A 26,208-nucleotide genomic window follows, 5' to 3' on the forward strand; every position below is an offset into this window, starting at 1 on the left:
CTTCTGCAAAAAGGGGCGTTCATGGTCTCAGTAGACCTAGCAGATGCTTACTGGCATCTCCCAATGAGTCGCCTTTTCTCCTCCTACCTAGGATTCAGACTACAGAAGAAGTTTGTCTTCAGAGCAATGCCATTTGGACTGAACACAGCCCTAAGGATATTCACCAAGCTAGCAGACACAGTTGTCCAACAGCTACGCACAGAAGGTGTTCAAGTGGTAGCTTTCTTAGATGACTGGTTGATATGGGCAGAATCCAAGATTACCTGTCCGGAAGCATCTCAAAAAGTGATCCAGTTTCTAGAACAGTTAGCTTCAGGATCAACCACAAGAAATCTCATCTCACTCCAGCTCAACAGTTCCAGTGGTTGGGAATCCAATGAAACTTGAAGTCACACCACTTCTCCATTCCATCCAAGAAGAGGAGAGAGATAGCAGGATCTGTCAGGAGACTAATCCGTCACAAGAGGCTTTCAAGACGCCAACAGGAAAGTGTCTTGGGCTCTTTACGGTTAGCAGCAGTGACAGACCCAGTGCTAAAGGCACGTTTAAAAGATGCGTCAGGAGTCTGGAGGAAATACGCATCAAACGCTCGAGGAGATCAACTAAGGTTGACCCCGGCTTTGTTGTGCACACAATTAAAGCCATGGTCCACAGCCAAGAGTCTAGCGCAGATTATTCCCCTGCAACCACCACAACCATTGGTAGTGATCCATACGGATGCCTCCTTGGAAGTATGGGGAGGTCATTCTCACGATAAGAAGGTGCAAGGGACTTGGTCTTGCCAGTTTAAAACATTTCATATCAACAATTTGGAAGCTATGGCAGTGTTCCTGACGTTGAAGAGACTATCTCCTCACAGATCAACCCAAATCAGGTTGGTCCTGGACAACGAGGTGATAGTAAAGTGTCTAAATCGACAAGGCTCGAGATCACCCCACATCAACCATCTGATGTTAGCCATCTTCTAACTGGCGAGGAAGAAGAGATGGCACTTCTCAGCAGGACCAGTCACTGATCTCTGAGCTCTGTACATGTTTATCATACAGACAAACATGTCAGTCTAGTAATAAGTCCACAGGACTTCATGTGTACACTGGATCTGAAGGACACCTACTTCCAGATCCCAATCCATCCGTCTTAAGGAAGTATCTGAGTTTCAACATCGACAACAATCATACCAGTTCAAGGTGCTGTGTTTTGCCCTTTCCACAGCACCTCAGGTTTTCAAAAGTGTTTGCCCTGTGTCATCTTGGGCTCACAGGTTCGGCATCTGTGTCCTGCGTTAACTAGACGACTGGCTAATCCTAGGAGACACTGTGGCAACCCTCAACCCTTCTTCAGCACCTATACAAACTTCTGAGACTTTGCCAAGTTCTGGGGATCATGGTAATCTCAAGAAGTCCTCCCTGCTTTCCATTAGACAGGATAGCAAGGCTGAGGAAAGTCGCAAGGTCTTTCCTCAATCGAGAAGATCTAACGGCCCAGAAGGGGCTATGTCTCCTCAGACATCTTTCATCCTTGGCCCATCTAGTTCCCATCGGTCACCTCAGGATTCAGTCCAATTGGAATCAAGCTTTTGATTCCCTGGACACTGATTCCCATGGCATCAGAGGAAAAGACGGATCTCGAATTGTGGCTGGCAGACGAGAATCCGCTGAAGGGTGTTGATCTCGTCCCTCATCCTGATTTGATGCTGTTCTCGGACGCATCAAAATGTGGTGGTGGTCCCACTTGTGGCACTACATGGCCTCAGACCTTTGGGCAGAGTTCGATTAGTACCTTCACATTAATCTATTGGAGATGAACACCATTTTTCTGGCTCTTCATGAGTTTCACCAGTTCCTGGCGGTTCACTCAGTGGTGGTGATGAGCGACACCACGGTAGTAGTTAACATCAAGGAGAACGAGGTACTTTTTTGCAGACCCTCTTCCATTTACCAGTAGAGATACAGAGATGAGATGGACAGACGTCCACTCGGTCTCACTATCAGCTTGCTTCTTTCTTGGCAAGAGGAATGTGCTCACCGACAGTCTGAGCAGAGCATCTCAGATAGTGGGTTCCGAATGGTCTTTGGATCATCTAGTAGCCAACAAAGCCCTGACTTTGTGGGGTTTCCCAACTGTGGACCAGTTCGCAATGGCCCTGAACTTCAGGCTCCCGTTGGAAGGCTCCCCAGTCCCAGATCCCAAGATTCTCTGGCAAGATGCATTCCAACAACGGTGGGACAACATCAACGTGTATGCATTCCCACCATCCTGTCTGATGAGAAGAGTACTCAACAAGATCAGAACATCAGTCATTCTTTCAAGAACCCTCATAGCTCTGCTATGGCATCACGCGGAATGGTTTCCCAGACCCTCTACTGCTCCTGCGAAGCCCCCAAGATAACTTCCTCCACGACACAATCTAACAATCTATTCAGACAACCACATGTCAACTTTTCCACAATGCAGTAACTTTGCTACGCCTTCACACCTGGAGACTATCCAGCATCTCCTCTCTTGAGAGGTTTTTTTGCAACAAGTCGCGAAAGGAGATCCCTGGATAGCTACGAAAGTCATCAACTTCATTCTACCAGGTGAGGTGGAACGTCTTCCATGGTTGGTGCCACAGATGGGGTCTCAATCCCTTCAATACTACTATTCCAGGAATAGCAGAATTTCTCGTGTATCGAGGGAGGAAATGCATTTTTTGGTTTTAACGGTTAAAGGACATCACTCAACCTTGAGTCTTGCCTTTAAACTGAAAGGAATGGGCATTCCCTCATCTTTAGAACTTCCATCCTCATACGTAGTTTTGAACTTACCTGTCATCAGTCAGAAATGAGACCTTCCCCATGGCACTTGGTTCGAGTTCTTTGGTCCCTAGAAGGATTCCTGTACAAACCATTACGACAGGCAACAGTTTGCCTTCTAACCTGGAAGACGGTGTTCTTAATCGCCTTGGCCTCAACCAAACGACTTAGCAAAGTTCGTGGTCTTTCGTTTGATGTCACACATTCAAGAGTATGGGTAGAATTAGGCTTCAGCTTTGTCCCTGAGCTTGTTGCCTAGACTCAGAATACAGGTTTCGGATCTTAGATTCGACTCCATCCAGATAACGAGTCTCCACTCTGTAACTGTCAACCCAATCATCTGTTACTATGTCCAGTAAGCTGTTTGAGGTGCTACCTCAATAGATCAGCAGCAGCTCGGCTCAGAGCGCCCTTGCTGATTTTCAGCATGGGCAGAAACAAGAGAAGGATCATGAAAAACACAATCTCCGCATGGATTCGTAGGGTCACTGACCTAGCTCTGAATCCCGATCCTCCTCCAGCACGTCTTCCCAGAGTCCACGATGTCAGGGGTGTAGCTACGTCTCTGGCCTTCAAGAAGAACTACTTTGTGATGCAGGTATAGCAAGTGGGCATGTGAAAACGCCAAGCTACGTTTACCGCCCACTACCTGCAAGGCGTGACACACAGGATGCACAACAGCTGGGGTAGTACCTCAAGCTCCTTAATGAACAAGTAGGAGAAGCTGGAGGGTATTGCTTACCCGGGTTTTAGTCCAAGTAAATGAAAGGGAAAGTCTGGCTCGTTCCCTTTCTTCATCCTCCCCTCTCTTGGGAAAATCAGCATCCTGAGTCCTCTGCACAAGCTGACCTCAAACCTCTGCAGGTAAATCATCGCTCCCTTGTGTATCGTATTATTGTCTCAATACTGTTGCGCCCCCATTTCCTTCTGAGGTGGTATTGGGAATGTCTCGGTCTCCTCGGTTATTCCCTGCAAGTCTCGGAATAACCTTTACCTTGACAGTCACATTGCTTGTTTCTCACCACACACAGCTTGTGTAGGCCGCAGATCATGCTTAGCAAGTTTAGCGAGGTGTTAGGGTCTCCTTATTGTCGCTCTAATCTCTGCAAAATAGCGTGTACCCGGGGTAAGGCCAAAAATCCAGATTGGCAGGGACATCCACCCTCCCAATGGGTGAGTGACCCCTTTTAAATAGCGTTGGTTTGTATTCCAGTTGCGGAACAAAGGTAAAATTCGAAGGTAATTTTCATTTTTCCTAACGATGCAAACCTTAGCTATTTAAACATACTTGCCTGCCAACCATGTCCCCCTTGAAGACCTACCTCCAAGAAAAGTGAGCTCAATCATGCGTGTGTGTACCAAGCTACCCCCCCTACCCTCGGTATCTAGTGGGATGGGTAGTTAACCCTCGCTAAATTTTAATGGCACGTCCTTTCAGCTTCGTTGAAAGTAATACCCCTATTAAATAGCTAAAGTTTGTATTGTTAGGGAAATTACAAATTACCTCCAAATTCATCATTATATATATATATATATATATATATATATATATATATATATATATATATATATATATATATATATATATATATATATATATGTATGTGTGTGTGTATGTACATATGTATGTACATTATATATATATATGTGTATATATATATATATATATATATATATATATATATATATATATATATATATATATATATATATATGCATATATATGTGTGTATGTACATATGTATGTACATTATATATATATATATATATATATATATATATATATATATATATATATATATCTATATGTATATATATATATATATCTATATGTATATATATATATATATATATATATATATATATATATATATATATATATGTATATATATATATATATATATATATATATATATGTATATATATATATATATATATATATATATATATATATATATATATATATATATATATATATATATATATATATATACACTGTATAAGGATTACAGGTGAATATACTGTATAGTGTGCAGCAGGGTCCAAAATTATCATTAAGAGGCCATAATTTATTTAGAAACGTTTCGAATATTACAATGTTCATTAGCTGTCTATGAAAAAATATAAATATAAAATTGTTAAGATTAACACACTAATTCTCAAAACAAAGTAAAAGAATTTTACAATGGTGTAAACATTTTCTAATTTAAAACAGAAAATCGTACAAAAACACTAAAACATAAGAGATCCAGTGCCTACCAAACCATCCACAGGAGAAGGTGAAGAACGAATGAATAAAAAAAAGATACCCACCTACAACTTCAGTTATACTATGGAAAGAAGAGGAGCGGAGGCGTTGGACTTCAAAGAAGGAACAACCCGTTTGATGTATAATGACTTGAGGGTAGTTGGAAATTCACTATTTCTTGTTCCACCAATAATTGAAAAATGTTTTTTATTTACTTGGATTTTGCACATGGCGGCATGATTCCTTATGTTAGAAAACTCATGATTACCAAGTCTCTGACCAGTTTTATGGCTGTATCCCATATAGCTTCAGTATCTCGCCTGCAACAACCTAGGCAAGATCCTACATAGATACCGGGACATCCTGGGCACTTGAATTTATAAATGATGTTGGATCTCGTGAAGGTCTGCAGTTTGTCCTTGTAGCCAAAAAATACATTAGTTTTGAGCGGATTGATTGGGATTAGCTGGATATTGAGGCAGCCGAACTTTTTCTATTATTTGTTTAAGTTTGATGGAAAACTTATTGTCTGATAGGTAAGGAATTGTAACAAAAATATTTTTCTTTTTTACATAATAAAATGGTATTGGAGTAGAGAAATGTCCCGGGAGGAGCTTGTTAATGACGTTGTAAACATTACTTTCAGGGTGAGTGTTTTGTGACAAAAATTTTACCAATAACAAAATTTCCTTATGAAAGAGGGACCAACTCAGAATAACGCAGAGCCCTATAAACCAGTGTGTATATGGCATTTAGTTTAAAATTTAAAAAGCAAGAACCATAAAAATTGTTGGCAAGTCCAGTGTATGTTTTTTTCCAATACACAGATGTTGTAAATTGACCATTGTCTCTGCTTACATTGATATCTAAAAAAGGTAGAGAATTGATGTTTTCCTTTTCCGTAGCGAACTTTATATTTTGGTGTTGATTATTAATAAGGCTAAAAAAAATTTAACAAATTTATATTTATATTTTTTACAGATTGTTAATGAACATTGTAACGTATAAATAAATTATGGCCTTTTAATGATGTTTTTGGACCCTGCTGCACGTGTGTGTGTGTGTGTGTGTGTGTGTGTATATATATATATATATATATATATATATATATATATATATATATATATATTTATTTTTATGTATATAATTTATAAATATATATATATATATATATATATATATATATATATATATATATATATATATATATATATATATATATATATATATATATATATATATAAAAATTAATAAATAGATATGCATATATATATATACTGTGTATATATATGTGTATATATATATATATATATATATATATATATATATATATATATATATATATATATATATATATATATATATATATATATATATATATATATATATATATATATATATAAATGATCGCCTTTCCCAAAAGGGAAAGAATTAGTGAATAACGAGGGGCCAGAAGATATGATAATATACTTTCATAAAGCTGCGGAAAACGCATTTTCAAATACAGTACTGTACGTTTCCAGGAACAAATTTCGTTTTGCATGTTTCATTCAGGACAAAATGTTTATAGACATATTGGAGCTGAAGGTAATAAGGTACGTTACCATGAAGATGACATATTCAGTCTTAAATTGAGATGTTTTATAGCCTTAGCATTTTTACCTTTAAATCATTTTGCGGATGCCTTTGATGAATTGGTTGATGATGATATCCCTCAACCTATTGTGTCTTATTTTGAAAATTCATATATAGGACCAGTGAGGTACCAAAAGGAGGAGACTTGATCCAAAATTTTCAGTAGAATCTTGGAATGTTCTTCACCGATGTTTGAACGGAGAATCGCGTACAATTAATAATTTGGAAGGTTTTCACAGCACATTTATAGCAAGTCTCTCCAGTATGCATCCAAACATTTGGAAATTGATTAAATCCCTCAAAAGTGAAGAGAATTTGCAAAAACCAAATTACAAATGCTACGAAACGGGGATGAACCAGTCAAAAGAAAGAAGTACAGGGATTGTGACAAGCGTATCATTCATCTAGTACAGAAATATAATCAAGCAGAAAGAATGGCGTTCCTAAAATTAAAGTTTAAATTTTTTATATACTTTTAATCACTAGAAATGTGTAGTTTTTACTATTTTATCTGTATATACATACTTTTAACATAAGAAATGTATTGTTTTTCCATCCATATACCAAAGGCACTTCCCCCATTTTTGGGGGGTAGCCGACATCAACAAGAACAAAACAAAAAAGGGGACCTCTACTCTCTATGTTCCTCCAGCCTAACCAGGGACTCAGCCGAGTTCAGCTGGTACTGCTAGGGTGCCACAGCCCAACCTCCCACATTTCCACCACAGATGAAGCTTCATACTGCTGAGTCCCCTACTGCTGCTACCTCCGCGGTCATCTAAGGCACCGGAGGAAGCAGCAGGGCCTACCGGATCTGCGTCACAATCGCTCGCCATTCATTCCTATTTCTAGCACGCTCTCTTGCCTCTCTCACATCTATCCTCCTATCACCCAGAGCTTTCTTCACACCATCCATCCACCCAAACCTTGGCCTTCCTCTTGTACTTCTCCCATCAACTCTTGCATTCATCACCTTCTTTAGCAGACAGCCATTCTCCATTCTCTCAACATGGCCAAACCACCTCAACACATTCATATCCACTCTAGCCGCTAACTCATTTCTTACACCCGTTCTCGCCCTCACCACCTCGTTCCTGACCCTATCTACTCGAGATACACCAGCCATACTCCTCAGACACTTCATCTCAAACACATTCAATTTCTGTCTCTCCGTCACTTTCATTCCCCACAACTCCGATCCATACATCACAGTTGGTACAATCACTTTCTCATATAGAACTCTCTTTACATTCATACCCAACCCTCTATTTTTTACTACTCCCTTAACTGCCCCCAACACTTTGCAACCTTCATTCACTCTCTGACGTACATCTGCTTCCACTCCACCATTTGCTGCAACAACAGACCCCAAGTACTTAAACTGATCCACCTCCTCAAGTAACTCTCCATTCAACATGACATTCAACCTTGCACCACCTTCCCTTCTCGTACATCTCATAACCTTACTCTTACCCACATTAACTCTCAACTTCCTTCTCTCACACACCCTTCCAAATTCTGTTACTAGTCGGTCAAGCTTCCCTTCTGTGTCTGCTACCAGTAGAGTATCATCCGCAAACAACAACTGATTTACCTCCCATTCATGATCATTCTCGCCTACCAGTTTTAATCCTCGTCCAAGCACTCGAGCATTCACCTCTCTCACCACTCCATCAACATACAAGTTAAACAACCACGGCGACATCACACATCCCTGTCTCAGCCCCACTCTCACCGGAAACCAATCGCTCACTTCATTTCCTATTCTAACACATGCTTTACTACCTTTGTAGAAACTTTTCACTGCTTGCAACAACCTTCCACCAACTCCATATAACCTCATCACATTCCACATTGCTTCCCTATCAACTCTATCATATGCTTTCTCCAGATCCATAAACGCAACATACACCTCCTTACCTTTTGCTAAATATTTCTCGCATATCTGCCTAACTGTAAAAATCTGATTCATACAACCCCTACCTCTTCTAAAACCCCCCTGTACTTCCCAGATTGCATTCTCTGTTTTATCCTTAATCATATTAATCAGTACTCTACCATACACATTTCCAACTACACTCAACAAACTAATACCTCTTGAATTACAACACTCATGCACATCTCCCTTACCCTTATATAGTGGTACAATACATGCACAGACCCAATCTACTGGTACCATTGACAACACAAAACACACATTAAACAATCTCACCAACCATTCAATTACAGTCACACCCCCTTCCTTCAACATCTCAGCTTTCACACCATCCATACCAGATGCTTTTCCTACTCTCGTTTCATCTAGTGCTCTCCTCACTTCCTCTATTGTAATCTCTCTCTCATTCTCATCTCCCATCACTGGCACCTCAACACCTGGAACAGCAATAATCTCTGCCTCCCTATCATCCTCAACATTCAGCAAACTTTCAAAATATTCCGCCCACCTTTTCCTTGCCTCCTGTTTTTACTTTTATTTATTATATGATAAAGAAACTAAGAAAGTATTTTTTTTTATTTATTGCACAAACAAGGATAAATCATTTAGACTTTTTATATCTATACTAACAAAAGCAAAAATTTTCTGTTAAAAGTAATGCTTAGAACTGAGGAATTTTAGAAATGGAAAAAAATTGGAAAAATATGGTTTTTCCATATTATAAGAATCAATTGGTACTGAATTGTCCTGGTACCGAATTGTGCGGACACCATATATATATACAGTATATATATATATATATATATATATATATATATATATATATATATATATATATATATATATATATATATATATATATATAAAATATAAAATATATATATATATATATATATATATATATATATATATATATATATATATATATATATATATATATATACATATTATATATTATATATATATTATATATATATATATATATATATATATATATATATATATATATATATATATATATATATATATATATATATATATATATATATATATATATATATATATACACACAGTGATGCCTCAGGATACAAAAGTAATCCGTTTAGGATACGGTTTCGTATCCTGAGTCGCGTTTTACATGTAAATAGCCTAATCCGTTCCAAGCCTTACAAAAAGTCACCTTTTCTTTCATAAACACGCTAAACTGTAGTAATAAACATGCAATGCAGCCATTTCTATCATTCAATAATTAACCCAACCGTTAAAAACAGCCTAATCCATTCCAGAAACTACCATGAGACTATTCAATAATGTAGTTATAGCCTAGTTATCCCCTCCAAGCCCTAAGAAAACGGTCCATTTTCTTTACTACTGTATAAAAGTTACGGTACTGTATGTAAAGCATTTGGATCAGTGAAGGTGTATTGTTACCTGTACACCTAAATTAAGGGTTGATACCCTGAAAAAAAAGGTACTGTACTCTTGGCGACGAGTTGGGATCTCGTAAGCTTTTCGTATCCTGAAATTTTTTTCGTATACTGGGGCATAAAAATCTCAATCGCTTTTCGTATCCTGAATTTTTCGTAAGCAGAAACTTTCGTATCCAGAGGTATCACTGTGTGTGTGTATATATATATATATATATATATATATATATATATATATATATATATATATATATATATATATATATATATATATATATATATATATATATATATATACATACAAACATACATACATACATACATACAATCTTAATTTGTTCCGGGAACTGTTTCGTATGTTGGAGCGAATATTCCTATAAAAATACACTGTAATTTGTATAATTCGTTCCACAGCCCAAAAATCTTTGATAACTCCTTAATAAATTGCTACACATAATTGCACATAACATTAATACAATTGCATTACACAGAAAGATGTAAAAAAGAATAAATAATAAAGAAATAATCAATAAAAAAGGGGGTTTTATCATCACTTTACCTTAGAGACAGGCCAACACAGGTGTAGGAACTGCTATGCAGGAGGAGACAGAAGGTCGGCGAGGAGGTAATGCATTTTTTACATTTTTCTTCTTTATTTATTTTTATTTTCAATTTTCATCACTTTCACTTGATTCAGTCTTACTTTTCTTTGCTTCACTTTCTTTCTCTTCATCACGATCACTAGATCGCTTTGTAGATTTTTTAAAGAAACTATCGAGAGAAAGTTGCTTGGTACGGCTTTTGAGAATTTTTCTAAAATGAGTTAAACAAACATCATTGAACTGCGAAACTACACGGCAAACCTGAAGTTTCTGTGGGTGATGCTTATCAATAAAATCAACCACGTGTTGATGATATGCAAACATCTGTTTTATTTCAGCCGAACTTAAGATGCGATCTACCGCCTCGATCTCCTCTGACTCGCTCAACTGCGCTTAGAACTCATCATGCTACATGGCATGCAGCTCCTTGAGTTCCTCGGTAGTGAGCTCTTCATTATGCTCATCGACGAGTTCAGTGATGTCATCTTCATCGACCTTCAGACCCATGGACTTGCCAAGGGATACAATCTCTTCTATGTCTTCCTCTGCAGCAAGCACAGGTTCAGGCTCGGGGCCAAAACCTTCAAAATCTCATGGAGAAACAGCATTAGGCCAAAGCTTCTTCCAAGCTGAATTCAGTGTCCGTTGAGTTACTTCCTCCCAAGCCTGATCTATGATCATCAAGCAGTGCACGATATTGAAATGGCTCCTCCAAAATTCATGCAAAGTTAAGTTGATGCTTTGCGTGACTTTAAAGCACTGCTTAAATAAGTGCTTGGTGTAGAGCTTCTTAAAATTCAAGATGACTTGCTGGTCCATGGGCTGGAGGATAGGGGTGGTATTTGGTGGAAGATACAGCACTCCGATGAATTTGAACTGGTCGATGATATCATCTTCGAGTCCTGGGGGTGAGTGGGTGCATTATCCAAGCAAAGCAAGCATTTTAAAGGCAAATTCCTCTCCTGAAGGTACTTCTTGACAGCAGGGCCGAAAACTAGGTTTACCCATTCAACGAAGGAATGCCTAGTAACCAAAGCCTTAGAATTAGCACGCCACAAAACATGCAGCATGTTCTTATTAATTCTATGTCCCCTAATTCATTTAGTTGTTCGGCACGAAGAGGCTTCAAGATCGGACAGCAAGGCTGCTAAAGATTTTATTTAGAAGTTCGAAAAGATCTTGGACGATGAAGTCTACGTAGAGCAGCAAGTGTTCAATTGTGATGAAACCAGTCTGTTTTGGTAGATGCCTAGTCGAACATACATTACCGCCGAAGATGAACCTATGAAGGATCGGTTGACTCTTACCTTATGTGCCAACGCCAGCGGGGACTGAAAAATAAAGCTGTTATTGGTTTACCATTCCAAAAACCCTAGGGCCTTTAGTGGACATAGAATCAATAAAGACATGCTGCATGTTTTGTGGCGTGCTAATTCTAAGGCTTGGGTTACTAGGCACTTCTTGTTGGATGGGTAAACCAAGTTTTCAGCCCTGCTGTCAAGAAGTACCTTCAGGAGAGGAATTTGCCTTTAAAGGGCTTGCTTTGGTTGGATAATGCTCCTGCTCACCCCCCAGGACTCAAAGATGATACCATCGACCAGTTCAAGTTTATCAGAGTGCTGTATCTTCCACCGAACACCACCCCTATCCTCCAGCCCATGGACCAGCAAATCATCTTGAATTTTAAGAAGCTCTACACCAAGCACTTATTTAAGCAGTGCTTTAATGTCATGCAAAGCACCAACTTAACTTTGCGTGAATTTTGGAGGAGCCATTTCAATATCGTGCACTGCTTGAAGATCATAGATAGGATTGGGAGGGAGTAACTCAACAGACACTGAATTCAGCTTGGAAGAAGCTTTGGCCTGATGCTGTTTCTCCCTGAGATTTTGAAGGTTTTGACACAGAACCTGAACCTGTGCTTGCTGTAGAGGAAGACGTAGAAGAGATTGTATCCCTTGGCAAGTCCATGGGTCTGTTGGTCGATGAAGATTACAAGCGCAGTTGAGTGAGTCGGAAGAGATCGAGGAGGTAGAGCACATCTTGAGTTTGGCTGCAATAAAAGAGATGTTAGCTCATCATCAACACTTGGTTGACTTCATTGATAATTAGCACCCACAGAAACTTCAGGTTTGCTATGTAGTTTTGCAATTTGATGATGCCTGCTTAACCCCTTTCAGAAAAATTCTGAAAAGCAATACCAAGCAACTTTCTCTCAATAGTTTTTTTAAAAAATCTACAAAGCAGTCTAGTGATCGTGGTGAAGAGAAAGAAAGTGAAGCAAAGAGAACTAAGATTGAAGTGAGTGAAAGTGGTGAAAATTAAAGATCAAAAAGAAAAAAAAGAAAATGTAAAAAAAAAAATATAGGATGTAAAAATTGAATAAAAATAAATAAGCTAAGTTAGGTTATAGTTCACATAGTGAAAGTTAAAGTAAGTTACGCTACATTATCGCAGTCGCCGTCTCTACCTCCTCGCCGACGGTCGGTCTCCTGCGTAGCAAAGCCTACACCTGCGTTGGCCTGTCTCTAAGGTAAAGTGACAATAAAAACCCGTTTATTTGTTATTTCTTTATAATTATTCCTTTTTACATGTCTATTATATAATGCAATTGTATTAATGTTTTGTGTAATTATGTGTAGTAATTTATTAAGGAGTTATAATTGGTTTTTGGGCTGTAGAACGAATTATACAAATTACAGTGTATTCTTATGGGAATATTCGCTCCAACATACGATCATTTTATCATACAATCTAGGTCCCGGAACGAATTAAGATCATATGTAGAGTTTCCACTGTATATATATATATATATATATATATATATATATATATATATATATATGTGTGTGTGTGTGTGTGTGTGTGTGGTGTATGTGTGTATATACACACACATATATATGTATATATATACTGCATATAGATATAGATATATATATATATATATATATATATATATATATATATATATATATATATATATATATATATATATATATACACACACACACACTTGTATATCTCTATCTAGCTATCTATCTTTATATATAGATATATATACTGTCTATATATATATATATATATATATATATATATATATATATATATATATATATATATATATATATATATAATGTATATATATATATAATGTATATATATATATATATATATATATATATATATATATATATATATATATGTGTGTGTGTGTGTGTGTGTGTGTGTGTGTGTTTGTGTGTGTGTGGTGTATGTGTGTATACACACACACACACACACACACATATATATATATATATATATATATATATATATATACTTTTATATCTCTATCTAGCTATCTATCTTTATATATATACATATATCTTTATCTATCTATATATATATAGATATATATATATATACTGTGTATATATATATATATATATATATATATATATATATATATATATATATATATATATATATATATGAGCTTTCAATCGCACTCAGCTCTCCCTGTCCTTTGTGTAGGGGTAGGGAAATGATCAGATCCTGGTGAGAGGGGAGTGTGTGGACTTATAAAAAGCATTTAGCTGTCAGTTTTACGGGTCGCATACACTAGTATCTAATGGGCCTAATCTTGGAGAGCTTACCATTTCTAACTTTCTGATCATTATCACTAAAATGAATAACTGATATAATTGACTGTGCTTGTCCCTAGAGAACAGTTTCCTGAATCCAGGAATATTAAATAAAAAGATACTTACACTAATGTAACTCCTAAATTGAAGGGAAAGAAGAAAGTTGAAAGTTTCCAATTTTTTTTTAATAAATGTTGATTAAATCAAGAATAATCTCGGTAGGAAAAAATATGAACATCAGGCGAGTATAGAAATAAATTTTATTATGAGAAACCCATTTTTCTTCATATTCTATTCCCCATTAACTTTTTTTTTATCATCCAAGAGGCATGAAAAAGAGGTGGTAATAACACAATAGCTTACCACCTTAAAATTTATTTTTAACAACTGTCATAATTGGATTGAAGTTGTTGATTGTGTTATTGTAGTAGAGGTAGTAGCTGCTGTGGTTTTTCTTCTCTTATATAACATTAACAGAATAGCTTGAGACACCAAGACAGATTTCTTCATTTTTTTTCCTTTTATCAAATCTTCGTTTCTTTATGGTATCTTTGCTTCAAGTCTTACTTGATAGGGTAGTAGAATAATTGGATGAAAGACGATTAGTTGACAGACAATTATCAGATTGGACAATTAGTCGACAGGAAACCCCCTTAAAATTGTTATACTAAAATACATTCTTCAACAAATGTTATGTTTTAACTATTTATTTCTAAAATTGTTATACAGTAATACCTCTAAATACAAATTTAACTTGTTCCGGGGTGACCTTTTTTTTTTTTTTTCCGTATGAGGGAAGTTTTTCATGTAAATAGCCCAATTTGTTCCAAACCCTATAAAAACACCAAATTAAATTTCATAATAAAGCTATACTGTACTAACCACAATGAAATACAACCAAATACTGTACATTAAAATCATTCAATGCCTAACCTAACACTTGATACCTGTAAATGAAGTAGTTCATCATCTCCTCCTCCTAAGCCTCTTGATGCAAAAGACCTTGGTTAGATTTCACTAGTCATCTCTATCTTGAGCCTTTATTTCAATACTTCTCCATTTAGCATCTCTTGCTTCACGCTTCATAGTCCTCAGCCATGTGGGTATGGGTCTTCCAATTCTTGACGTACCTGGTGGATCCCAGTTAAATGTTTGGTGAACTAATCTCTTAAGGAGTGCAAAGAGCATGCCCAAACCATCTCCATCAACCCTCACCATAATATCATCCACATATGACACTTAAGTAATCTCTCTTGATAGTTTCATTTTTAATCATATCCTAGCATTTAACTCTCAATATTCTTCTAAGATTCATTGCCTTTCCACCACTCATGTCCATACAGTAACACTGATCTCAATAAACTGATGTATAGCCTGATTTTTATACGTAATTTCAGGCGATATGATTTCCAAATTTTGCTTAACCTAGCCATTGTCTGATTTGCTTTTTCAATCTTTCATTAAACTCCAATTCCAAAGACCCTGTCTTAGAGATTATAGTTCATAAATATTTAAGGAATTCTACCTCACTAATCTTTACCTTCCAATGATATTTCATTTTTCATTGGATGTTCATTCACATCATATCTGTCTTTCTTCTATTTATCTTGAGCCTAACCTCCTGTGATATTACATACATTCTGGTAAGCAAGCATTACAAATCCTCTGGTGTTCTACTAAAAAGGACAGCGTCATCATCATACTCTAGGTCAGCTAATTTTCTATTATCAATCCAGTCTGTTTCTTCTCCACCGTCTCCAACTGTTCTGTACATTAAAAATCCATTAGAATGATAAGCTACATAGGTGACAACACATTACCTTGGAGTACTCCGCTGTTCACTGGAAATTCATTTGATAAAACTCCTTAACATTAACTTTGCTTTTCTTTTGACCTCACTATCAAAACTGGAATACTTAGCATGTTCTACCTTGTGATTTGCATTACTTCCTTGAAAACTTGTACAATCAATTACTGTCTTTGTCTCCTTTTATGGTATCCTATATATCATTTGATGCCTACGGTTTTCTCCTTATAATTACATGTCCCAAAACTTCACTGCCAACTGAGTGATATATGTTCTTAATGTCACACCATTCTTCATCAATTGTCTGCTCTTTGTCTCTAAAAGTCTTGAAATATGTTCTTATTATCACACCATTCTTCATCAATTGTCTACTCTTTGTCTAAAAGTGCTCATCTTCTAGTAACTTAGTTTTATCAAACATAGGTTTTCTATCTACATTTCTGTAGGGTGCTTTCAATTTTAATTTGAGTTGGCAATAAGGAGTTGGTGATCACTACCAATATCTGCACTTCAATAGGTTCTGACATGATCTATTTGATATTTGTAATTGCCACATGGTGAAGTCCATGTATATTTGTGGCTGTCCTTGTGCTGGAAAAGAGTGCCTCCAATGACAAGATTGTCTGTTGAACAGAAACCTGTATAATATACTCCATTTCCATTTGCAACTTCGCCAAGACCCTCAAAACCTGTCACAATCTCTATACATTGATTATTTCTTCCAACGTTAGCATTGAAATCACAGGGGTCTCATTTATTATACTCTGTAGTTCTTCATAGTACAGTATTCATATTTAATTTCTTCAGGGGAATCATTTGTTGGTGCATAGCAAACTATAATACTCTTTAATACACTGCTTTGATTTAAACTTTGCAAGTATCTATCTACTATTTACAGCTCTCTTCTCAATTAGCCTTTTTTGCTCCTGGTGTCATCATCATTCCTACCCTTTCTCTTCCAACTCCATCTGTTCTTCCTGAAAAGATACAAATCCTAAAGCCTGAAATGCAAGTATGACAGTGATTGATCACTTAATTAGCAGTGTGTTTCCAAAATACTCACATCCCCCTACAACTATTGAAAAATCAAGTTTTAAAAGTTAAAGAAGAAATAAAACATCTTGCTGCTCAATCTGAACAATTGTCAACTCGCTAGAGGGATGCCACCACGCTTTCAGTAGAAGAGTCTTTGTTCATCACCCTAATTTTACCACATGAATTTAGTAGCTTAAGATTGAACAGTCAAGCACTGAAATTATGATAGAACAGGCATTATCAGGTGCTGATGTGGCAAGGGCAAACAAAAAATACATTCACCTCAAGGAGAGACTCCAAAAAGCTGAACTCTTACTACAATGGTGAAGACGGGTTGCAATTTTTATGGGCATGTTCACATAATTGTATTTTAGAGTTTTTAATAGATTGCCCTGGTCTCTTTCATATAAAAAGAGACCACATGATATATTTTAGAGTTTTTAATAGACTGCTCTGCTCTCTTTCATATAAATGAGAAGTTCTTTTAAAATCGTCAATATATTCCTTTTTTCTGCTTTGTTAGTTTTTAGTAGCTGTTCATATCATTCAATAAATGATTTGTTTTGTTTTTAAATGTTTTGCCTATCCCTTTTATTATTTTATTACCTCCACAACAAAGTTGGAAGGAAATTTAGTTTTACCCCTGTTTGTGTGTTAGTGAACACCTTCCTGGCCACAATTTTAATCATAGAGTAAAGGGATTTTGACGAAGGAAAAATCTATTTCTGGGATGAGACCTGTGACGCCCGGTGAAAAGGTCCTTCTTTACACTTTTCTGATATAAATCTTCCAAATATACCAGAGAAAGATAAAAGCATGGAATGCAGAGGTTACTACCCTCGCACGAGCACCTTGTGGGTGTCGTGTATACAACAGGGGCGTGTGAAAACCACTATTCACAGGCTCTCTTCCATTTAGATAATTCCTTCATCAAAGGGAAGGGCCGTGACAGAGGCCCTAGAAAACACACTTGGACCACGCCACCGACACCTAACACGAGCGCCCTCTAGGACATCCTTCTGTTTTGGACTTGGTGCGCTTAGTCGTTTTGTTTGTGCTCTTGGTGTTTTTTCCTGTGTTTGGCTTTAATTCATCATGACTGACGCTGCTACTTCACCTTTACCAATGTTAAGTATGTAAGAAGCTGGAAATGATTAAATTTTTGAAGGTCAAGGTCAAAGGTCAATGTCACGTTCAAGGTATATGTCCAATTCACGTAATCAGCCATACGTTTTGACATCCTTGTCACAGAGACTTCAAACTTGGTTTATACTTGAGTGTATGAAAATCCACGCTAATTAATAATGTTAAGTTTAAAGGTCAAAGTCAAGCAAAAGATTAAATTCTCGTCATCAACCACATGACCACAATTTTGATTGTAGAGTAATGAAACTTGCAGTGATTTTAAACTTATTTAAAGTACTGGAAATGATTAAATTCCGAAAGGTCAAAGGTCAAGGTCATGGATGAGCAAAACGTCCATACCACGTAATCAGTCAGAAGTTTTGACATCCTTGTCACAGACACTTCAAACTTGGTTCAAGTTCGAGTGTATGAAAATCCATGCCAATTAATACATGTTTAGGTCAAAGGTCAAGGTCAAGATTGTGCAAAAGGTAAAAAAATAAGCTGCCACGGCGGAGTTCTACACTTTACTGAGTGCCCTTCTAGTTTTAAATAAGTGTCAGCTAACTGTCATGTCTGTCAATTGTGTGTCGGCCAACTGTTTGTCAGCTAATTATCTTTCGGTGAATTGTGAGCACATGCCTTGGTAGATATATCAAATACAATAAAACAAATTCTTAACATTAAAAAAGTATTTGAAACATGAAATGTAGGCGTTCTTTAACCAAAAATGCAATTACCATATTTCCCGTGTGATAAGACGCTAAAAGTGGTAAGACGCACCCTTAAATAGGCAAGGCAGTTTTAGAAAAAAAAAAAATGAGGATTTTAAAAACTTCTTAGCACAAATCCCTAGTCAGCGACTCTAGCGTGATTATTGTCTTGCACAGTAACTTTTCTTGTTTTGGGTGTATTTTGAAATGTCTACGCTAATATTAATTAGGCATATGCCGATTATCCCAATTTTATTACATACTCATAGAAGAAACTACTAAACCAGTCGTGGTTTCCACCACAACTATACGTTTAGTCATAGTGTTTGGTGTTTCAAATGTTGTTTACATGAAAGCAGCGTTGCCAAAGGGTTCATAAAATTTTGTTAAAGAGGTAAAATTCTAGTAATATTTCCAAAATTTCTCATATAGCCTATATTTTCTCACACAAACTGTAATTATTGATTAAAGAAATCTAGACATTCTTTTAGGTGGAATAATTTTGCTACTGTTTATGTGATTCTCGGTCTGGTTACTTTTCTGCAAAGTGGTAATACAACATTCAACAAACAGAAGTTTTTTCCAAGGTCGTATTCAGCAACTGTCTGTTTGTATTGTTTCGTAACTCACGCAAAAGTCGTTATCAGTATATTGCTTTATTACAAAATATCAACAAAAAATAAGAAAATAGGTATATACTGCATAAACAACTAATATCTCATAGCGTCGTCTGCTATGAGATCATTAGTTGGCATGTTTTCATGTAGAAGGGGGTTAGCAAGTTATCAGCTGATAACCAACAAAAAAAAAAGATTGAAAAATTTGCTACTGTACTTCATTAAATGAAGTGCAATATAAAGATAAATCAATTTATTACATATGAATGATAACAATAGGTTTATATTCTATCTCTCGTCAATTTGAGTGCTTGTATGTCAATAGTTGGGTGTTTGAAGGGTGTCAAAGTCCCTTATACAACTTTTTCTCAAGTGTTAAGACGCAGGGTGATTTTGGGGGACATTTTTCGTGAAAAAAGGTGCGTCTTATGACACGGGAAATACGGTATCTCAATTTCCTAAATTCCAAGCTATAGGTCATCGGTCACATATCCTAACCACATTTTCCTGAAACTACGACCCATCAGCCAAAACCATGCTAGCATTGCTGCAGACCTGTTTTTGCTATTTCAGAAAAGCCCTATCCTCCCTACATAATTCTTTTGGACCATGTGAGGAAGAGGCAGAATTATTAACTGGTTTCAATTCCAATGGAAGAATGGACTCTCTTATAAACACTCCACAAGATGGATATAACCTAGACTGGTCCCTTACTGTGCATCCTCTACTTCATGTTCTTGAGTGTAGTTGCATATTTAATTTGGCCATTATTAGGGGGTTCTTCAGTGCTTATGACTTCATCAAGTATAAGTTCATCAATTGAAGTGTTCATGAGGGCCTGTTAAGGCTGCTTGGCCCACATTTAAGGTGCTGCGTGCCTAGTTGAGCACTTATGCCTAATGACCTATCACCTTTAAAGGTTATTAGACCCTTATCTGGTTACTTGCCTTAAGGGGACCGTCCGCTATGTCCTGAATTTTTTTTCTAATGATTCAAAATACACAATTTCTATATATATTTTAGACATATGTAATACCTTCATCATATAAAAATTTCAAGTCATTTGATCAAAAACTGATTTATTAGCAAAAATCATGATTTAAAATTTTTTTTAGGTACATTTTTCTCCATTAATATGATACCAATTGCCTTTAAAATCCTACCATCAAAACTTCTTTATAAATCAAATAGTTATATATGACAGATTTTCGATTTTCCCTTTTTAATTATATTTTTCTTTATTTTCTTCATCTAGATGTAAAACAATCATGAAGATAGGAGAAAAAGGCAAATAAATTTTTTTTACATAAAATTATGGGATTTCTATTCCTCTTTTCAATGATATCTTTCTCTCTAATATCAAACAACAAATAAGTGAGAAAAATGTACTTAAGTGTAAATAAGTATGTTTTCGAGTTTTGAGCTCCGGAAGATTTGCTATAATTTTTTTTTCCTTAAAAAAATTAAGACATCATTATTATAACCTTACTTTGTACTTTTATTGTTCATTCCTACATGAAGGCTCTAAACAAGGTACGTATTTAACCCCTAAGTTTACTAATGCACTTGGTGTAAGGGTGTCACAGCGGCCTCTCATTGTTGCCAAAGTTTTAGTTAGAATGATCCAGCTTTGTACTCTTTTTCATGTTTCTCTCTCGTTTTTTGGTTCTTTTTTGTTGCTCTCAGCTTACTTTTTGTTTTTTCTTTGATCTTAGGTAACATTGTCCTTGCTATAAAGTTCACGAGGACGTGAAAACACTATGTACATACGAACTACATTTAAACAAACGCTCATGGATCATAACTTCTCTAAATCTTTGGAAACTCTGGCTGGTCTTCTCGTAGATCGTAGTTTGCGTTCGCCTACCCTCTACCAATGCCTTTCATCTCTGCCAGACGTACGAGATTTTGAAATATAGGTGAAAAAAAAAATGCTATACAAATGCAAAAATAATCATACAAGGACGATTCTGTCAAACTCAGTCTTGCAGATGAAGCAGTAAAGATGATGTCATAATTTAAAGACCGCTTTATCTTCATTATTTGTAATAATGATTGGCCGAAACTCCTGAAGAGCATGTACAATATGTTTTTGTATACATAGAAAAAATTAAAAATTTTTTTATTTTTTTAAAGTTATGTCAAACTCCATAGCGGACAGTCCCCCTAATCTTGCTTATGCATTGAATTGAACATTTGTCATTTTTAGAGAGGTATGCAAAGTACCAAGATTGTTTGCAGACGGTGACCCAGGAGGATGGGGAATCCTTGACAGAACAGGAAGCAGTGGCTACCATGTTTGGTTTATCTGAAGTAGACAAATGTTTGAAGTTAGTGAACTTGTTCCTATGTTGATAAGGAGTCATAAGAAAAATAAGCTATTGGCATAAGTTTTGGGTGGAAAAATATCTGACATGCACAAAAAACAGGGGCTAGTCTTGACAGATTTGGCCCTCTACGAATGTAATCAGGCCATTATGCAGTGGATATAATGTTAGGGCGATAAGATATGATGATAATGAACTAGCAAGCAGAGGTTTAGGTAGGGTTTGACTTAAGAGTGGTGATGGCATAAAGTCAGTATAGAGGTTCTCTAATGATAACGTTAAGAATTCCTAATGCATTAGTTTGAAGAGGGAAATTTGGTGTCTTGACTGTCCATCAAGGAACAACCTTTATCAAGTTAATCAGGATCCATCGCTCAAAAATGTTTTTAGCCATATTGAGGGTTCATTGATTGACTTATAAGAGGATCAGTAGCCACATGCATTATGCCAACAACCCTAAGGACCATGGGGGGACCAGAGTCAATGGAGTAAGCCAAGCATCTGAGAAATTTGTATCCAGAAAGTGCAACATGACAACAAGATGAGGTACAGATGAGGTTAGGCACAGCTGTGACCTTTTAAGGCAAAACACTACGTGTACCCACAGTAACCTCAAAAGGAAAAACACAGTGTCAGCTTTTTTAGTGCAAAATAACATTACAAAAGAAAGAAAATTAGGAGGTTTTAACATTGATGAGAAAGGCACCAATAGATTGGATCACAAGGGATGCTGCTGTGCTGTAGAGTTATTGTGACTGAGTGGATGGCCATGATCTGTAAGGTATGGCTGGAATAGTTCTAAAGGAATATGTGAAAGAATTATGGTGTTATTTTATAAAGTTAAAGGTGACAGAGTTAACACTAAGAATGGATTGAATAATGAATCATGACAAAAATGGTAAAAAAGTACAAATATTTTCTTAAGAGGGCAACAGATAGACATTGTTTACTCAGACAAGTTACACAGTAAAATGTATAAATGGAGCATCATATTTTTTTCAAGGGGTGTGCATTGGCAGCTGTTCAAGCTTGGAGGATGTGTGTTTCATGTGATTAATTTTGTTGCACGGATTTAAGGTAATTTATGACTAATTTTGTTGTGAACAAACATATGTAGGGAAATGGACTTGTGAATAAATTGTTAATTTTGAATCTTGAGCCATTTTACTTCTCAGTCAAGGTAAGGTATTGTAGTTATTGTAGTAAATCTTGTTTGAAGATGTACATAATGACAAGTGCAATACACGCTCTGAAACAGAATGACGATTGACCTATTCCTAAACTCTTCTAGCTGAAAATTAGACCTAACTGTTAATTGAATGCCATGGATTAAGGCTGGGGTTGAGAGAGAAAACAATTAAGAGGAAAGAAACAACAAGCATCAAAGTTCATCACTCTCATTAGAATTTATAGCCTTAGCTATTGATGTGTACCTTTCATAAGATGTTTTTATTATCAACCACACAATTTATTAATTTTCTCTGGTAATATTTAAAGATAAAAAAGTAAGTAGTTCTGAATTATCGTGAATGTAAAAGAATGATAAGGACATCCATGAACAGTTTAATCACATTCTTAGTGTTGTATGTAAATTTATGTGGGAGACAAAATAGGATAGGCAGTGAGCAAAAAGGCATTGCATCTGTGGTGTGCGAGACTGGGGAAGATGGAAGAAGGGTATAAATTGATTAAAGTATATTATTTAGTTCACAAGTTGTTAGGTAAGACTGGATGGTAGGTACAATGCAGAAGAATGAAAATGAAAGATATTTTTGGAAATACATGTTTTTAAAAAAAAGAGTACAAGTATACATAATTTGAAAAAAAAAAAAAAAAAAAAAAAAAAAAGGTTTATGGAAAGCCTTGTGGATAGTTTGTTCAGGTTGCCCAGCTTTTACATTCGGGCAGGGGCTCTTGCCACAAGGCACTAGCCCCTAAGAGTTCACATGGAGTGTGCTCTTAGTACAGGCAGCTGCTCCGTACCAGGAGCGTAGCTGCAGGAGTCAAAGTTTTTCTTATAAGTATATCTGTAGACGAACGAGAGACTTCTCAAGGCAAGGACTGCTTAGGCATAGCCATCCAAGACCGGGAAAGTAGATGCAGCTGCTCTGCCCAAAGAACGTAGCTGCCGGGCTAATAAAAGAAAAAAGAAACCAGACCAAACTGGAACTGAAAGGAAAAGCTTTAGGAGTAGGTAAAAGTTTTATAGCGGCAAGTCCTAGTAAAGTAGAAGAGACTGGGAGGAAGAGAAGGATTTTTATTAGGAGAGAACAGAAGTAGTTTAAAGCAAAAAGCTTAGCCCTGCTCTAGGGGAAGGTCAGCCGGGGGGGGGGGAGGGGGGGATAGAAAGACTCGAGGTCAAGGGAGGGGATATTTAACGGTGCAAATTTTAAAGACAAGACAGATAATTAGGAAAATGAGTTTATTTAAGGGGAGGGAGTCTGCTTGAAGGGCAACTAAACTGGAGGAAGGAGAAGGATTATGAATGGAAGGAACTGGAGAAGGACTGAATGGGTGAGGGAGATAAAGACGGGGGTTCTAGGGTGGTGGAGGTAAGAAGATCTGGAGTAGGAACAGGAGAAGGAGGGGCAGGATCTGGAGAGGAAGCAGGAACAGGAACGGCAGGATTTGTAGATTCAGGCAGGAACAGGAGCGGCAGGATTTGTAGAGGCAGGAACAGAGTTGGTGGTAGGCAGGCAATGGCTGCTTGTACTGGGGTCTCTCTGAGGCTTTGACGGTGGCCCAGTGGTAGTGGCTGAAAGGGCGGTCAGTTATGCCCCTATCCTTTTCAGGAACTCAGGTCATTTCTTGTTCCAAGTATGATGTTGTCCGGAACAGTTGGGTCACTTTGGGAAAGTTTCTCTCCCTCCCTTGTGCTCATCAATGCATATCTTTGTGGGGTTACACTGGCTGCAGACACCCTAGATGGCTGGGCTCCTGCAATCTTCTTTGTGGTGACCAAAGCGCTTACAATTGTAGCACCTCAGTTAATCTGGCGGGAAGTCCTTTACGGGGAAGGTCCCCCATATTCCAAGGTCCAATGAATATGCAGATGACCTCAGTGGGCAGGTTCCTGCTGCCCTTTCGGCATTTAACTGTGGTGATGTTCTTGCAGTTGGTGAGGAAATCCAGTGGCATCCTCCCTGGATATCTGTGCAGACAACAGCCTTCCTCGGCTTCTTTGCAGGATCGAGGAAAGTCAGGGAGGTTTCCCTTTGCAGGAGTCTGGCACTTGCTTGGCCCTTTGGGGGCGATGATGATATCACATTTAAGGTTGGTCTTAGCAGTGACCTTCAGAGCTGGGTTGGAAGCAGCAATGACCAGGGCACGGCTTGAGATACAACCACTAGAGAATTATGTGGTCCTGTGACTGGCCAGACAGTACAAGTACTACATTGGATCCTCTCTGATTTCGGTTCACTTTCCCTTTGCCTACACATACACCGAATAGTCTGGCCTATTTTATACAGATTCTCCTGTGTCCTCATACACCTGACAACAGAGATTGCCAAACAATTCTTTTTCACCCAATGGGTTAACTACTGCACTGTAATTGTTCAGTGGCTACTTTCCTCTTGGTAAGGGTATAAGAGAGACTTTAGCTATGGTGAGCAGCTCTTCTAGGAGGACATTTCAAAATCAAACCATTGTTCTCTAGTCTTAGGTAGGGCCATAGCCTCTGTCCCATGGTCTTCCACTGTCTTGGGTTAGAGTTCTCTTGCTTGAGGGTACACTCGGGGACAGTATTCAATCTAATTTCTCATCTCCTTTTTCATGAATTTTTGAAGTTTATATCGGAAATATTTATTGTTCTTAAAATATTTTATTTTTCCTTGTTTCCCTTCCTCACTGGGCTATTTTCCTGGTTGGGGCCCCTGGGTTTTTAGCATTCTGGTTTTCCAACTAGTGTTGTAGCTTAGCAAGTAATAATAATAATAATGATAATAATAATAATAATGATGAGGATAATAATAATACAAAGGGGCTTCTCCTGTGGCAGGAAGCTTGAACTTTGGCAGGTGACTAGGATTGATTGGGGTGATTTTTTAGAGCTGGACTGGTCTCTTCATGCTGAGTGAGAGACATGGTGCCGTTACAGTCAAGTGAATGACTGTCTGAAGCAGGAACAGGAGCAGTGGTAGGAATACGAACAATCTCAGGAGCAGGAACAGGAATGGTGGCAGGGACAGTAACAGTTTCAGGAACAGGAGCAGGAGTAGTCTCAGGAACAGAAGCACTGGCAGGAGTAGTCTCAGGAACAGGAATGGTGACAGGAGCAGTTGAAGGAACAGGAGCTATAGCAGTAACAGTTTTAGGT

The 26,208-nt window shown here is 37.1% G+C and overlaps 1 protein-coding gene across 6 annotated transcripts in view; it reads left to right on the top strand.

Annotated features, from left to right (window-relative positions):
* Window positions 1–26,208, top strand: part of LOC137634686 (protein abrupt-like) — a 310,294-nt gene that overhangs the window by 212,906 nt on the left and 71,180 nt on the right. The window contains exon 9 of one of the 6 annotated variants that reach the window (XM_068367170.1): window positions 5,011–5,995. The exons of the other annotated variants lie outside the window; for them this stretch is intronic. Coding sequence (XP_068223271.1) covers window positions 5,011–5,038 — 28 coding nt within the window. The 3' untranslated portion in view covers window positions 5,039–5,995. Of the gene's footprint in view, window positions 1–5,010; window positions 5,996–26,208 lie in introns of those variants that run through there. 6 annotated transcript variants of the gene reach the window in all.

The sequence above is a fragment of the Palaemon carinicauda genome, chromosome 45 (genome assembly GCF_036898095.1).
Source record: "Palaemon carinicauda isolate YSFRI2023 chromosome 45, ASM3689809v2, whole genome shotgun sequence".
In the NCBI taxonomy this organism is placed as follows: domain Eukaryota; kingdom Metazoa; phylum Arthropoda; class Malacostraca; order Decapoda; family Palaemonidae; genus Palaemon; species Palaemon carinicauda.